Below are 17,462 nucleotides of genomic sequence, written 5' to 3'. Positions count from 1 at the left end.
GACAGCACTGTCTTGTTAACAGTGTCTTGATTTTGTGTTTGTATACATAACCGGGTTATATAAAGGCACAATTAACGTCCATCAGAGCGAGCTTCAGTCTTCATCTGAGCTTTGGCAGGCGGAGGAGGCGGCTCTCGAGTAACCCAGTCAAGTGGCTCTGTTCCCTGCAGTTTACTCACAATCCCCTCTTGATGTTGTGACCCTGATGAGATTTGTGTACACTGTATTCTCCGCTGCTGCAAAGATTGTACACTCACTTTTGCATTCTGTCTGTTGTCTGCATGTCCATACCCTTTCCAATTAGTCTGAAGGTCTTTTCTCTGAGCCTTGAGCTCATGAGACAGTTTTGGCCATGATTTTGCCATCTAAGGACAGTCAGCATTGTCAATCATATACAAAGTCCTAAGATCGTTGATGTTGCATAGTCTCCCTTGGCTTTTACCCAAGATGCAACAAGCAGCAATCGTAAAGGATGGAAAAGATCGCACAGTGGGCTTTAACCTGAACTGCCTGGAAATACAGCCTTAGTCAGTATTTGCATCGTCTAGGAGCATCAGCTTTTGCGTTTGTGGTCTTTTAGGCTTGCAGTATCACAGTTCTGCTTTGTCATGCAAAGTTATTTATCACACTAGTGTTTTTTTGTGGCATACGTGCCGTCTCACAGCATGTGCGGTGCTGCTTTGAGCTGCCAAACGGAGGTGTTTACAAGCTGCACGGCACATATGCTGCAAGCGCACACTTTCTTTGGTAGTGCAGGCTTAAAGATGAGAGTATTCCTCTGGGTAATTTAATGCAACAACTGATTGAGAACTGGTGTTATTTTGTGCTGTTTCTGTTTCTGTTAAAAAGTATAAATGTCTCTAAGGTTTAAAGGAGAACTCCGGTCAATTTTAACATTGATCTAATTTTTTTGTACATTTGGAGTGCTGTCAATACAGAGAACAACGACAAAAATCGGTGTTGCCTACACCGTGTTATCCTCTTTTTAAAATTTGCACCCTGTTGACTTCAATGGGGCAAGTTTTAAACCTCTTAACATCCTTGATGTGTCATTACAAGTGCACAGGTCATGTGAGTGATTCCTTCGGAGTGAACGCGGGTCAATCTGACTGCAGAAGATGTGAAAGATATGAATAAAAATGATGTTTATTCAGGCAGCGCACATACCTGTATTTACATCCTGTTTTCGGTCGAAGTCCATAGTAATCGATTGTCGAGTTCACGCGCATGATAGGTACTAAACCTGAGTTCGCTCAGAGTTGGAGTAAATCACTCCGCCCAAGTAGCAGTGCTTCGCCTTCTGAGAATATAGTTCCCAGTATGTATACGGTTAGAAGATGGCTGTGTCTCATGTGACCTTGTTATTTGTACACGCTGTGACTATACAAATCACAACATGTAAATAGGAAAATGTTGGCGTTATTTTGTCACTTATTGGGAGCAGTATGCTAGCTGGAGCCGTTTACCTTCAGTCTTTGTGCTAAGCTAGGCTAGCGGTGGGTGCGTCAGACAGAGTTACGGCACGCACAAAGATGAAAAGGGTTTGTATGGACTTATCAAACTCTGGGGGATACGGTGAATAAGCTAAAATCCCCAAAAGTCTGCGTGTTCCTTTAACATGAGGATGAGCAAATTAGTAGAAATGGTGGAGGAGCTTTTTGAGTGCGTGGGTGACATGGTGAGGCTGAAGAGGGGAAGGAGAGAAAGAGCGAAAAAGTGCAAAAGGGAGGTTGAGGAAAGCAGCTGCTATCTAGCAGTTATTATGTTTTTGATTTAGAGCGAGGCTCTCAGTGAGCCGTATCATGAGTGCTCAGGAGAAAATGCCAATTTTGCACTGTGCTGTCTTCCAACCCATATCGACCCTAATCAGAGATCCCTAACCCAGAACTCATAACAAACTCTAAAATTAGACATATAGTTATATTGGTTATAGAGCATGCATACTTAAAAATCGTTTTGAATGGGTTTTATACAACAGTTCAATAAACAAAAAGTTAATGTCGAGTAAATTACATTTTAGACACAAAATCGACAGTTTTTGTTCCACAGTTTCAAACAAAGCCACAGCATAATTAACTGTTGAAAGTTTCCAAGCAAAACACAGTGGTGGTGTTCGTTCTTGAATGGACCAGTATCAGTTTTAGATAAATATTAGAAAATCCTTGTATAAGAAATCTTGGTATACATACACCCACATAGCTAGCTACCTGAATAATAGCACTTCTGGTTTACTAGTGCAGATATCTGAAGGTAAAGTTAAAGTATGAATTGTCCTCAGACAAGTGAGACCACAAAGTCATCTTTCCTTAAGAGCTTTTAGTTGAATTTTAGTTTAAACTCAATTTTAAAGTTTTTAAAGGAAGGCTTTTTCAGCATGCATTCAATTTTATTTAATTCCCATGTATGATGACGCAATTAAACAGAAAAGCGCACATGATATCCTGACCTTGAGGAAGCTGGCCAAATTATTTGTTATTTTATAGATTTGGTTTTCTTTAAATGTATCATTCATGAGACCATTCCAATTTCATGGCTGAAGTATATCCTCTTCTCAGCCAGATTTATTGTGTTGCTGTTTTAGTGCAAAAGCATCACCTGCATGACTTGCTAGGCGGAAGCCAGGCAAACGATGCCACTGTTATGAAATTTCATGTAATAAAATTCATCTCGGTTCAGCTATGCAGTGGTTTATAGTATTACTTTGATTATAGCTTGCGAAACCATGACCATCTCTGTTACTGGTTGAAAACATTCATGTTTTTTAATGCGGTTTTCCTTTGCCAAAAAAAGTGAACCTTTCCCTTTCATCCCAGGTTGAATTATGGACGAATGTGATTAGAAATGTGAAAATGGGAATGCTGAATAGACTCAATTAGAGATGCTTTAGTGCAGGAGCTGAGGTTATATCCACCCTGCCGTCTCTGAAGACAGCCCTCACTGGACTCCCTCATTCAAAACTAATCTTCACCTCTTTATCTCCTCTGTAAATCTATTTTCCAAGCTTTAAAAGCCATTTCTCAGTGTTTAGACTGCATTAATGAAACAGTCCCCCCTGCCCTCCTGCGTCCCAATGGAAAAAGCATTTAATCTCCATCAAAGGATTTAAAAGAAAATACTGTATGTGTCTTTGTTCACTCTACGATTAACCATAACTTATGTAAGATAATTAGTTCATTATTTATACGGTTACTGTATGATTGCAAAGCGGAATTTTAGGCCAGTTATTGAATGTATAATCTCTTTCATCTTAAATCTTAATGAGATATTATAAATCTTATATATGTAGTTGGATCAAGAATGTGGACACTTAATTTGGACATCATATTTTAAAATGTTATTGCATTTTAGATAAGAAAATATTTGTTTGAACAAAAATGTTTGGTTTTAAATGATAAAAAAAAAACATGAAGTAAATACTTGGCAATTTGTTATCTATAGACATTGTCTGGTGGGATTTGGAAGGTGATACGGTCTCAGTATGTCCAGACAAAGGCCCCAGGAATGAAAAAGGTGATTGCTGTTGATGCTGCTGTCAAATGCGTTGTGTGTGTTAATAGTGCACAACTTTTGACCTTCTGGCTTTGTGGGAGAGATGAAAAGCTCATTAATTCCTGCATGATTATGTGGGGTTCAGCAGTCACAGGAAGAGAATGAAAACCTTGGCGCTACACCGAGCACCAGTAATGGAAGGGGAGACGCTATTGTTGAGCAGGATCATGTGGAGGTCCAGACACAAGACAGCTGGGGGAAGAAAACTTGACAGCTTAGGTGACACTTTTTGAGTAATGCCATTATGCCAACCAAATTGGCAAAATCATTTACTGTTGCCCTGCTGATAATAGTTCTCCATTATTAATCTCTTGTGCTTGTATTTTTCTTCATTTGTAATGCTTATCTGCTAACAGAATCAATATAAATGAAATTCTCTCAGTGATTACAGTTGGTTTTATTTGTTGTGTTTGTTTCAGTGTCTTTGATTTTAAGCCATATGAATGCAGCAGTGATCTTGCTAAGCCTGGCTGGTTGAATTACTGGATTTACATTACTTATAATACAAAATGTTTTAATGCTTCGAGTAAAGAGGCAATTTGCTGAGCTATAAAGCATCAAAAATCCCCATCGCTATATGTTTTCTCACAATGATGCAGATCTATAATTATTAAATCATGGCCCACTTAATATGATTTGGAGAGGATAACTTTCGTTTGACTTACACTGATTTGTAATTTGCATTATTGCCTTTATCTGTCATTAGATTAGAAAGTTATTAACTTTAGATTTAAGCAGCCCAGGGCTCCAATGATTATTAGAACGTGTTGTTCCAAAAGGCCCAGATTATAGTGACTATGCTTTGTGAGCACGTCATTAGTTGGAAATAATTTGTAGAAGATAAATAACTGCTTGGTAGAATCATCTTGTGTTCAAGAGAGAATATAATTCAGATCTTTGCCATTTGCTTCGTAATGTCATTTTAATAGCAACAAAAAGAAGTCATATCACTTACCAACAAAACACAGAGTTAACAAGTACTAGTGTACGTCTTCAGCCATCAAATGGATGAATTTTCTAGAAAGAGTTTTTGTATCTAAAGATTTTGAAGATCAGGGATGAGATACTGTACCTCAAGGTGCTTTTCAACAGCATAATGCCTATCATTCTTTGTCTATAATCATTGCAATACTGATTGCCACATTTTAGTCATCGAAACTATGTCCTCTCCAACACAAATGAATTTTTATTTTTTTGTATAATATAATATAAACACACACACACGTACATATGTATATGTAAATAAATTAAAGTATTAAGTATAAGTTTATTAAAATTTTATGTATATATTTACACAATTTGTCTTACTAATTTCAAGCATTTAAGTATAAACTTATAGATAAAGAGGTTTTTAAGATAATTAGAAACAACCTTTTGACAAGTCGTCTTAAGCATGTTCTGTACTCTCATTTAGATTCCCTGCATCTCAGATTGTACACTTTGATTTTCACGTTAGCCAGTCATACATTCAATTAAAGGAGAACTCCGGTCAATTTTAACATTGACCATCACTCACATCACTCACATTGGCTGGGCACTTGTAATGACACATCAAGGATGTTAAGAGGCTAAAAGCAGGTTTAAAACTTGCCCCACTGAAGTCAACAGGGTGCAAATTTTAAAAAGAGGATAACACGGTGTAGGCAACATCAATTTTTGTCGTTGTTCTCTGTACTGACAGCACTCCAAATTTACAAAAAAAATGAGCTCAATGTTAAAATTGACCGGAGTTCTCCTTTAATTCCCGACCGCTCCATTCCTTTGGACGTCTTCACTTTGTAATATTAAATAACACTATCATTATGCATGTCTAATTATTTAGTCACACAATGCTCAGTAATTGCATGCAGAACTTGTGACCTTTGGTTTGATCGTATCTTTTTCATGTTCTCTCCCCTTAGCGACCCTGCGCAAGTACAGCGCTTCTCACTGGCGCATGCAGAACATCGCCCAGGAATCTGTTGACAGCTCGGATGATGAGTTTTTTGATGCTCGAGGTAAGTGTCACTTATATTCTACCCTTTGTAATAACCTGATGGCTTCAGCTCTTCAGCATCTGTGCCCTACTCTCTTTCTCTTTTTTATGTCCATCATATATTCTGTCTATTACAGGTATCTCCTCACATTATGGATGTATTCATCTCAATTATGCACTGAAACAGCTGTAAATTTGTATAAAGTAGATTTGCAGGCCTTTTTCATTCTGAACACAAATGCTAAACTGTGACATTGTGATGTGGATTGTTGCGATGTGACATGGTTGAACAGTGTAGTGTGTCCTCCAACTTAGCATGTACCAATCCTTGATATAACATTAGCGTACTTTTGTATGTAATGGGGTCCAAATAATAAGCCTTTATAATCAGAATGATGAAAACTGGAAAAAAAAACTGCTTGTCAGCTCATAAGTGTCCCTGCACCAGCGAGCCAGTCGAGGCCCATACAATAAATAGCTCAAGATTTGCGTCTTCAGCAAAATGCCATGATTAAACAAAATCCTCTATCTAAATGGACTGGGCTTCAATTTGCCTTTGTCAGCACTGCACCTCCATTATCTTTTTCCAAAATTTACATTTAGCTGACTCTTATATCCAAAGCAACTTACCGTCCAGGGACAGCAACTTGAGGATATGTTTCATACTCAAGCAACCCATTGCTACCCATTTTATTTCCTTTTGTGACTTATTTCCATACTGGATGTTTAACAAAACAAATGTATAGCAGGATGTTTTTCTTTGGAATAGCATGCACCGTTAACTCATACATATTATGTTGAGGAACGTGTATTAGGCACATAAATAGGGTCAACATCGAATGGAGCATGTAAATAAGCAGATTAGTAGATACAGGGAGTTTCCTGCTAGTTTATTGCACAATACTGTGTGCATTTCAAATCTGTAGCAGTCGAGTTCTAGAGCAGCCACTTACATTTGGTCAGTGAATACATAGATGTATTTACATAGATTCCTTATTAGCGGCTGTTTCTATGGGCCACTATACGCATGTCATCCGCCATATTGGAATGGTCAAAGCTGGTCCGTGAACGCTTAAGATCGATTAGACTGTGTGTCTGCAACCGTAGTTAGACGTATGGATGATTATATATATCTGCAATGGACTTCAGCAGATGATTTGCTAAACTAACACAATACAACAAGACGAAGGCGTTAGCTAACACAACATTAAAAAGTTACCATAGTTTAAAACCTGTAATTAATACATATATAAAAACACAAACCAACACATTCACACCTGTGACAGATTATCCCAATTCTTTGGGAATTTAAATCTCTGAAGCTGTGAGTGAAGGGGTCAAATGTGGCATCTACAAATACATATAAGTGAAGAAAGGTGAATAAAATGGGTGATTCTCCATTAGAGATGCGAACAAGATCACATTGTCTCTTGAGTCGCATCTCCAAATTAGTTACTTTGATTGTTTTTGGTGTTCAAAATGAAATTAGCTTTATTTAGGCTAGCGCTATATAATTCATTCACATTGTTTATATGAGCTGTTGTGTCTGTCTCCCACACATTAGTAAAACATTTGAAGAATGGGTTGAAGCCGTGTATAATGCAATTGGTAACCTGCATGTTTCCACATCTGTCTTTCATGAGACACATTTCTCATTCATTCTTAATGAGCCCCCGGCTTTGCTACACCGCACAGAACCTCAATTAAAATCCAGATGTTACAGTGGCATGGATTGGGGAACATGCCAAATACCTCCTTAATATGTTTTTGGCTGTTTTTTTTATTATATTTTTGTTTAGACAAACAGCATTTGTGTTACATACACTACTGTTAAAAAGTTTGGGGTCAGTCTTTTTTTTTTGCAAAGAAATTCATTCTGCAAGAATGCATTAAATTGATCAAAAGTGACAGTAAAGACATTTTAATGTTACAAAAGATTTCAAATTTCTATACATCAAAAAATATGAAACAGCACAACTGTTTTCAACTTCTTCAACTGCTTTTCCACCATCGGGCTGAACAGTTCTAAGAACAACACGATTACAAACCATTCTCAGCCCAGAATTCTCAGCACGGTTGGCTAACTAGTAACATCGCCACTCAGGATTGGTCACTTGTCTGTTGTCTGGCTACCAGTTTCTCTGTAGCTGGCCAAGCACGCTACATGAGTGAAGTAAACACAAGTTAATAATAAAATTAAAAGAAATATCTGATCATTATTCACCATAACATGGAGCTGTGTTATCAGCCCCACAGTGGGAAATTAAACCATACCCGTCGGCACGGAATGGAACGGTTAAGTAATGGTTTGGCCCGGCGATGGAAAAGTGGCTTTTGATAATAATAAAAAATGTTTCTTGAGCACCAATTTAGCATATTAGAATGATTTCTGAAGGATCATGTGACACTGAAGACTAGAGTAAACATGCTGAAAATTCAGATTCACAGGACAGGCCAAACAGGGCAAATTTGCGTAAGAGCACAATTCTAAAAAGCGTCGATGAGAGTGAAAAGTTCTGCGCGTGATTACTGACGACGCACAAATTAAAGAACGCAAAAGCAGGCGGATCATTTCCAAAATACCAACACAATCTACCAAGAGATTGTGTTGGTATTTTTTGATCAACTAAATGCAGCCTTTTTAAATAAATAAAAAACATACCAACCCCAAACTTTTGAACAGTAGTATGAGCTTGATTGATGTAAAGGGTTTTCTTACTATAGCAATTTGTCTGGACTTAGAGAAGAGTTAGCATGAAACATTAGCATTACTCTTAAATGATCATGTGAGAGTTTGTTTACTCTAAACACTGTAGTGGCATTATTGCCCACATACAAAAATAACTGCCTGGGTACATGAAGATGACTGACTGACTGAAATGACTTTCCCTAAAGGGACTTTGAAGGAATTTTTTTTTTTTTTTTTTTTTTTTATTGTAATTAATTGTAATTTTTTTATTGAAATGTATTATGCTGTCACGTTGCATTATAGGGAATAACCGAGGCTGGTGGCACAGAGGGACCAACAGTATACAAAGCATTCTTATATTACTAAATCAATTTAAATCCTCACTTTGTGTATCAGAAAAGATTTAGATATAATTAAGGTAGAAATAAAAATTATTATTTTTTTGTGATGGATGGGTACATTTTTATTCAGTTTTGAAATACATGTCTAGAAGTTACACTTTTTCTTTGCAAGAAATTATTAGTACACAATAAGTTGATCAAAAGTGACAGTGAAGATTTTTACATTGTTACAGTACAAAAGATTTCTATTTCTTGTTTTTATTTATAAAAGAATCCCAAAAAGTTTTCAACATGGATCATAATGTTAAATGTTTCATGAGCACCAAATAAGCATATTAGAATGATTTCTGAAGGATCATGTGACACTGAAGACTGGAGTAATGATGCTGAAAACTCAGCTTTGCCATCACAGGAATAAATTGCATTATAAAATGGCAATCAGTTATTTTAAATTATATTAATATTTCACAATACTCCTGTTTTTACTGTTTTTTGATTAAATAAATGCAGCCTTAGTAAGTATAAGAGACTTCTTACCGTTGGACCAATGAGAATCCACTCTGGGTAGGGCCATCCAAAGCAATTAGCGTGATACTTAGCATGCAGTTTTATAGTTTTATAGTGCTTCTTTAATGCTGAGATTGTTTCTGCTCTTAGAAAGCATTGTTTTCTAAATAATTAATGTCAGTTTCATGATTCAAAGCATTGCAGATAATTGTCTCCACTGAGTGTCATTTTCAGACTTGATTTGACCTGTGAGAACTCTTTCAGAAACGACAAAAGAAATATGCACACTTAAATGTTGTTTTCTTGTGGCTGAGTGTTTGTTTAGCAATCTTTCTTGTCAGGAGAGCCACAGTCAAGTGTTTTGGCTCAGACTTGGAGTGCAAACTTAATTGCTTTTTGTGTGAGTGACACCGCAAAGGTGTCTTTGTGAAATCACAGAGGTCGTGTCGTGTGTTTCTGTGGGTCTGTGTAGATACTTTCTGTGACTGACTGTTGTTGACTCCTTTTCTCTGACCTGTGAGATTGACCCCTGTCTACAGTGTGCTACAGATGATATGAGCAGCAGAGAAATTGAGGCTCATCACGGTTCCAGCTTTGTCAGTCTGCCTTCACCTCCATGACACTTGAGCCCCTTTCACGCGTGTCAGACTCTCACTCACTTACCCTATTCATGCCTCTCATATCCGCTGGCTTGATCTCCTTTAAGCTGCATCATGGAGTGTCTCTCTAGTGGATATAGGGATGCGATTTTTCTGTATTTATTCTTTGCCATTACAGGAATAAAGTACGAAAATACAAAAAGTATTATTATTTCACTATATTACTGATTTTATTGTATTTGTAATCAAATAAATGCAGCCTTGATAAGCATAAGACTAAAAATCTTTTAAAAAAAACTTTTTAAAAATTCTAAAAATCCTACTTACCTTAAACTTTTTAAATGATAGTTAAACTATTTTTTTGATAAAAAGCACAATTTCATTAATTTGTAATGAATATATACACACACACACACACACACACACACACACACGCACACGCACACACACAGTATATATGTACAGTATGTACACACACACACACACTCACACACTGTTTATATAACTACTGTATATATACAGTATATATGTATATACACACACACACACACATACATATATACATATACTACAAATACTCGAACTCTGGTCGCCTTAAGCTGTACTGCGCTATATTTTGGTGTGACCAAACTTCATGTTTTAATAGGAAATACGTCAACACAACAGAGAAAACTGTGCTTGTTAAGTGATGTCATGGGGTCTTTAAGAATAAGGCCCTTGATTATAAATGAGGGCATTTAAGATAATTTTTAACTGACATGTTGGCAAATGTCTAAGGAGGTTAATTCAGGTCTGTTATTGGAATGAGTGTGTGCATTTGAGTAATGAGATTTGAGTCAGAGTGTGCCTAAACAGAACCCATTTGTACAACCTGAAATAAGATCGGACCCTCATTTAATACGGTGTAAATTTGAGCTGGAGACAGATTGCTGTATGTATTCACACTCATTCATTGTGACTCTTAATGCCAATTGATTAGCATTACCTACCCAGGCTTTGCTTTTTGAGCTGAAGTGTTTTTCTGTTGCATTGATTGTTCTCTGCAGTCGGGTATAGCCCTGGGCCCTTCGCACACAAGATTCATCTGCACTGACAAATCAACTAGGAAGTAGGCTATTTATAACTTCTTTTAGATTAAAATGCATCTCTTAAATATTGTTGCCTTAGATTTTTAATATAAAGACCCTGTTTCTTTGAAAATAGCATCTTAACATTAGTTCTAGTTGCATGATTTGCATAAACAGATTGTATGAATATCATAAGCCATCTAAGACCTTGTCTTTCATTTAATTTAGGCAATTTAAATGTATATAGCCTACAGTAATTGTCTTTTAAATGTTAAATTGTGACATACAAAAACATGTCCAAGTTGTTTTTTCTCAATATTAAAGACTGAAATGGCTGAACACATAAGGCAAATCCATTTCTTCTTAGTGTTTGTGTTGAAGCTTTAAATCCCAGTGTTTCAACTCTGTGTTAAGAAGGTCAAGACGTGTGATTTTCATAACCAAATAAGGGCCTTCATTTGGAAGATTTTCCATGAAAAGCCTTTTATTCCTGAAACTGTGTCAGACAGACAACGCAGTCTTATGTTCTTTGCCTCTACACACTACACAGTCACAGGCATCTACGGTCATATTCTGGTCATGGAAAAAATATTAGTCAAACAAAATAAGCGCAAAATGACGTCTGTGCACACAGTAAATGCTGCCGGTTTTTTAATGAAGCTGACTATAGTTTTACAACTTTTTCCATACAGTGAAAGTGAATTTGGACTGAGGCTGTTATTTTGTGTTCCACTGAAGAAAGAAAGTCACGTGGGTTGGGTGTAAAACAACATGATCTTGCACATAAATCTAGGAATGTTGAAAAAGAAAATATGGTCCTGGTAAGTTTGTGTTGCAAATTTGGTTCATATGTTGAAGGTATTCTTTCAGCTCACATGGACATGTCTTTTGACTCTAATGTCTGTCTGTATGCCCTCTCTATTTAAGAGTAAAGATGAGTTGAAGAATGTTAATGGATAAACTCTGTGCCTCCATGAACTCATTACCTTCAGCCTTGTAGAATTCTCTGAAATTCAGTTTCAGATCTCTCATTTTATTATTTAAAAAAAATCTCTTTTAATAAACTTGTTTCTTCACCTTGTTGCTTTTCTTTTATTGTTTACTCAAATCAATTACTGTTTCATGCACTTTTTTGTGAAAGTATTTTGAGTTTCTCACTCAAGGAAGATGAAAAAGGAAAACTGCTCCGCCATTGTTCAGGGAATTTTTCATTCACTATCATTAGGGATGGGACAGGAAGTTTGATTATAAGGTCAACTAATTTAAGATATTTATATATGTATATGTGTGTGTATATATATATATATATATAGAGAGAGAGAGAGAGAGAGAGAGAGAGAGAGAGAGAGAGAGAGAGAGAGAGAGAGAGAGAGAGAGAGAGAGAGAGAGAGAGAGAGAGAGAGAGAGAGAGAGAGAGAGAGAGAGAGAGAGAGAGAGAGAGAGGGAGAGGGAGAGGGAGAGAGAGAGAGAGAGAGATCATTTCTAGTGACATCTCTGCTAAATACTGACTACTTAGAGGAACTAATAGAAAAAAGCAACAAATGAGTACAAAAGAAATGTAATCATAATCTGGAACAAAATATTATAAACTAAAGTAAGTTTAGAAAATCTAAACATTTAGCAAAAAAAACATTTATTGAGGAAAATGTTTTAAAAGTGAATGTAAGTGTAGTGCTAAGTATGGTAATAATGCTTAAAGAAACATCACAGCGTGCAGCGGGCACAAAAAAATTAGATATTATGTGCACAACTCTTAGTGTATCACTGTATGTTTGTTCAGAAGTTTATTGTGTCTTATTTCTTCAGTTTTGAATTCCAGTCACTGAGTGTGTGATGCCAATTCATGGTCCTCTCTGCTCTAGTGTTGTGATCTAACAGACACATGGGGTAGTGAATATCACATCCTTCAGCAATAAACTCTGGCAAGATAAAGCCTTTTTATGCAAATCCACAGACTTGTTTACAGATCGAGTAAAATAATGGGAGCATTGAATCATCTTAGAGATAGTTTTACCGAAGCTAATAGCAATACTAAATATCGGATTAGTGCATCCCTGTTGGTACAGGAGTGCAAGCCAAATTACTCTGTGTTTAGACCCTCAAAGATTAAACGGGTCATGAACACTTTAAAGCAAATGAACCATTGCGATGTAACGCGCAACAATAGACGATTCAATACCATAAAACATCATTATGCACCCAGTGCAGATACGTTGGATGGGTTTATTATAAGCGAGGCATTGCTACTGCTTTTACAGCCTCATTATGCTTATAATTGTGCTCTTACAAACTATTCCTCAAATTGTATGCAAACCCTTGTTTAGGCAATCCACTGACTAGTCAGTCATAAAAAAAAAAAAAAAATTTAGCTTTGCATATTCCTGACTTCCATATGAACTAGTATACAGTCTAATTCAATATAGATTGCATGAGCGTTTTTCAAATGAATTCTTCTGCTAAGCTCATCCACTCAAAGCATGTTCCAGCATTTTTACATTGTTCGTTTTCTCTCTTTTTCTCCTTTTAACTGCTGTCATCCTTTCGCAGTGAGCCTCGCCGACAGACCCTTGTGCGTTAGCAGTTTGTTTCTTTTATTTACTGAAATGCTCTCCTTCAGGAGCCGAGCTCTTCTTTGTGCTAAGCACATTTCACATTTCAGAAGATCTATGTTCTTCCTGCTCTCTCTAAGCGCCGTTCCATTTGACACGACTCAGTAACTGCCAGTATTTGGATTATGATTTAAAACCCTTCGTCTCTCAACTCTGAGCTTCCCTCGCATTGTTTCTGTGAGCATGCACATGTTTGTTTGTCTACCCTTGTGTGAACCAAGTCAAAAAACAGTTCAATTGACAGTCTGGCAAATAGAATGCGACAAACGGCGACCGGTCGGCTCAAGTGGGTGATGCAGACGAGCAGGCCTGACGGAGGCCTGTCACAACCTCTCTTCCACACTGAAATATCGCCCGACGAGATCCGACACGGCCCTGGGCTTGCAGCTCACTGTCACACGCTGTGAAGCGCGCAGCCGAGTCCTCCATCAAACACTCGGGCTGTCTCACAAGGACCAGCGGAGTGGCTGATCTCTCACTCTCTGCTCATTAGTCGGACATCACTTTATGGCTTGAGCTGTATTTAAAGATAATTCGATGAATCCTAATAGTCTTTGATGTACTGCTGAATTCCATGTGATTTTTCTGAGCTGAAATGAACAGAACATTATCTGTATTATCTTGATGATGAGCTAAATTATTGTCTCATCCTGAACAAATTCCAATCTCACTGAGTGTATGTTTGTGTGTGATGTCTTTCAGAGGTGCTGGAGGGCAAGACGGCCATGCTTTTGGGGATGAGTCAGTGGAACTCTAATGATCTGGTTGAACAGATCGAAACCCTGGGCCACATTGACCAGACGCAGGGTAAGAGCTCATAAATGTAAATGTTATGCTTACAATCAGAAATCGTATGATTATGAGACATGAAGATGCTACAAATGTTTTGTGATAGTAAAAAGTTGTTTACATGGACTGCTGAGTGCACGTGTATCTGATACTGATGGCATGGATCTAATATGAGTTTTGGACCAAATAATGAAAATTGCAGTGTTCCGTTGTTTCTACATTTTATGTTTGTTGGTGCATGTGTTTTTTTCTGAAACATTTGGATTTCTGTGATGGATTTAGGATTGTTGTTGCACAGTCTGCTGATTTAAATATAGCACAGAGGTAACATTGTCTAGCTGGCTTACACAGATGAAATCACTAGTTATGACAGATTCTCTGAATAATCATCATTTAAATTAGCTCCGTTAATGATTATTAAAATCCCAGGATCGTTTATACTCTTTTACTCCTTACTCTATTTTTAGTGGAAGCATGACAACTCACTCAACTCCATTTTGAGTTGCGTTGGTAATACTTTTAATTAATATGTTCATTATATTGAATATGATGCAAAAACAAATGTCTTTTCTTTTGAGGTGTCCTTGCGTGCTGCATGAGAGAAAAACAAACTACACTTGGCTAGCATAGTCAGATTCATGAATAAACGACTCTTAATAACCCGTCCTTTTTTGTGGCTACAAAAAGTATACGCTACAGCTAATGTAGCCAATTCTCAAAACAAATGAATCTTGTGAGTCGGTTCTTTTGTTCAAAGTCTTTTGTTTGTGAGTCTAATTGTTCAAAATGACGAGTTACTGTATGTTTTGAAACACTGCCCTTTATATTTGCACCATTAGCTGTGAGGATTTCTTTCATATGAATTTGAATCAAAAGCTTGTGAATCAAAGTTGATTCAGGAAACCTATGGATACCCAACCCTACTAGAAAGTATCAATTACATGTGGTATAAAATCAGTAGTATTTTGCATCGTATACCATAGATTCCCGCAGAAGTATTTAGGGTATTTATTTGGGTAAAGAAAGCCCCCTCTTGTCAAAATCAACATTCGAAGGGCCCCCAATATATATGGTAACTCTGCTGTAATGACTTAAAAACAAACTTAAAATCAAATTCAGACAAATTATGAGTGGAAGAAATAAAGTAAGTTATACATGTTTGGAGCAACATAGGGGTCAGTAAATGATGATAGAATTTTCATTTTTGGGGTGCACTGTCACTTTAAAGAAAAAATACTATAAAAATACTAGAATAAAAAGAATATTTTTAAAAATACTTGCTAAAAGTATCTGTATCATATTTGTGGTGGGGTCAGTGAAAATGAAAGCAGGGTGAATAAACATCTGAATAATACCTAAAACAATTTTTAACTTGACATATTTGAAAATGCATCGTTCATGGTGTGAGACATTGACAGAAATACAGCGACACATGATGCAGTGACCAAAGACAAAGTCTGACACATTTGAACATAGTCTAGTGACCCATCAACCTCACCCCGAGCCCTCTAGCAGTCAAAATGACCCAAATGCACATCACTAGCTCATATCCTCGAAAACAAAGGAGACTGTAATCTGAAATGGCATTTTATAACACATCTCATTATGTTCTACATTAACCACCCATGTCAAAAAAATTGTTCAACAGCTGCTTGCCAAACAAATCTGTAATTTTTCATTTCACCATGAAAACAGAGGAAACAGACGTCAGGCTTCATTAAGCAGCATCATGTCTCAGCTGTCTCCATTGATTTTTCTGACTCTTTGTTCTTATCTGGTCTATTCTTGTAATAATACGAGTTAGCTAGCATGAGTCATTAGCGAAGTAAACATCGGAATACTTCGCTTTCACAGAATTCTCTTTTTGAAGTTGCTTTCAGGCTTCTCGTGTTTGTGTAAAGGTCCATACACATGTGAAACTTAGAGGCTCTTAGCTTCACGCTAATACTGTTGAGATGTATTCAGTTTTGCTTGTGTTATATTTAGTTTCTGAAAGCTCTGCTAGCATTTACCGTTGTTCAGTGTAACATGGAAGGAGGATAGAGTACATCTCTGCTGGGATTGCTCGTGAAGTAGCTGATATGTCTAAATCGAATTTATGTATAAAATATTTCTCTCTCTGGTGATGTATTGCCTGTGGCATGCAATTACACAGCAATTACATATCGATTTACTTGCCCATATTGAGTGATACCAGTGATGTAAAACCACCGTATAAAAAAACCCTCACACACATCCAGATGCCAATTTCCATAAAAAACATGACATTCCCATATATTATTGAGTTCTCTGAGCTGTTTGTTGTCCTGTATTCCACATATTTTTGGTACTGGTTATGGAAAATGCGGTTTTACCTCAGATTGTGCATCAAGATAATTCACCTCAATAATTCAAGTGACCTTTTCTCACATTTCTGTTTGCCTCCTGTGTGAAATATGATTGGTCTATTGGATGGCACTCAGGGGGATGGAGACTTGAGCTGATGCAGCAAAGCGATAAATTAGCTAAGTGAGAGGCAGGCGTTGACCCTGCCAAAGGGGCGTTGAGCCCCTTTCAGCTTAGTTTTCAAGTGCCTTGTACCAAAATGCTTCTTCCTGCAAGATGAAAGTGATGTTAGCTTTAGGCGGTCCCTTTAGTGAAATTGCTCATCATGCATAAATTCTCCTCTCAAGACCATGTGCTGTGATTAATGACTATGACTTCTAAAAGAAATGCACTCCTTATGCCGAAAAATATAATCTATATTTTAAATGCAGGTTCATGCCTTCAGGATATTAGAATAAGTTTGTTAATGCTCAGTCTATAGAATTTTCATCAATTCCTGTATAATCTGAATTTTGACTACTTGAGGATTGTGTTGGCCTTAGTACTAAACTGATGCATACTAGAGCTGAGTGAAATTTCGAATATTCACTATATTTTTGACTGTTTTGTTGGCAGTACAACTTTAAGCAACATTGTAATGATTTTTAATGCGTTTTATTTGGCCATTTTCTGAAAGATCATGTCATTAGACTAGTTTTGCAAAGAACTGTCTCAAATGCACCATTAAATCTATTTTTTCGTTGTTTTAGTAAAAATCTATGTGGGGGAAATAGTAAAATTATATTTAGGTAAATATAAACATTGAGATTGTATTAAAATGTTGGATGAAATTGTACAAATATATTTAGTTAGAGGAATTTTAATTTTAATTTTAATTTTGGCTTCAATGACTGTTTGAATCTGGTTCACACTTCTAATTATGTAATATTTTTCACATCAAATTCATACTACTTCATACTGACTCTGTGTTCAAAAAACATTTCTTATCATCACAGTTAAAATGGTAATACTG

General features: G+C 36.7%; 1 protein-coding gene across 3 annotated transcripts in view; it reads left to right on the top strand.

Annotated features, from left to right (window-relative positions):
- The window catches only part of pitpnm3 (PITPNM family member 3), a 79,629-nt gene that overhangs the window by 10,274 nt on the left and 51,893 nt on the right, over nt 1-17,462 (top strand). For all 3 annotated transcript variants that reach the window (XM_079886134.1, XM_079886135.1, XM_079886133.1), the window contains exons 2-3: nt 5,451-5,546; nt 14,039-14,143. In XM_079886134.1, the coding sequence (XP_079742260.1) occupies nt 5,451-5,546; nt 14,039-14,143 (201 nt within the window). The remainder of the gene's footprint in view (nt 1-5,450; nt 5,547-14,038; nt 14,144-17,462) is intronic.

Source organism: Squalius cephalus (assembly GCF_949319135.1).
Source record: "Squalius cephalus genome assembly, chromosome: 11".
NCBI classification, from domain to species: Eukaryota; Metazoa; Chordata; class Actinopteri; order Cypriniformes; family Leuciscidae; genus Squalius; species Squalius cephalus.
This window is presented reverse-complemented; position numbering and strand designations above follow the sequence as displayed.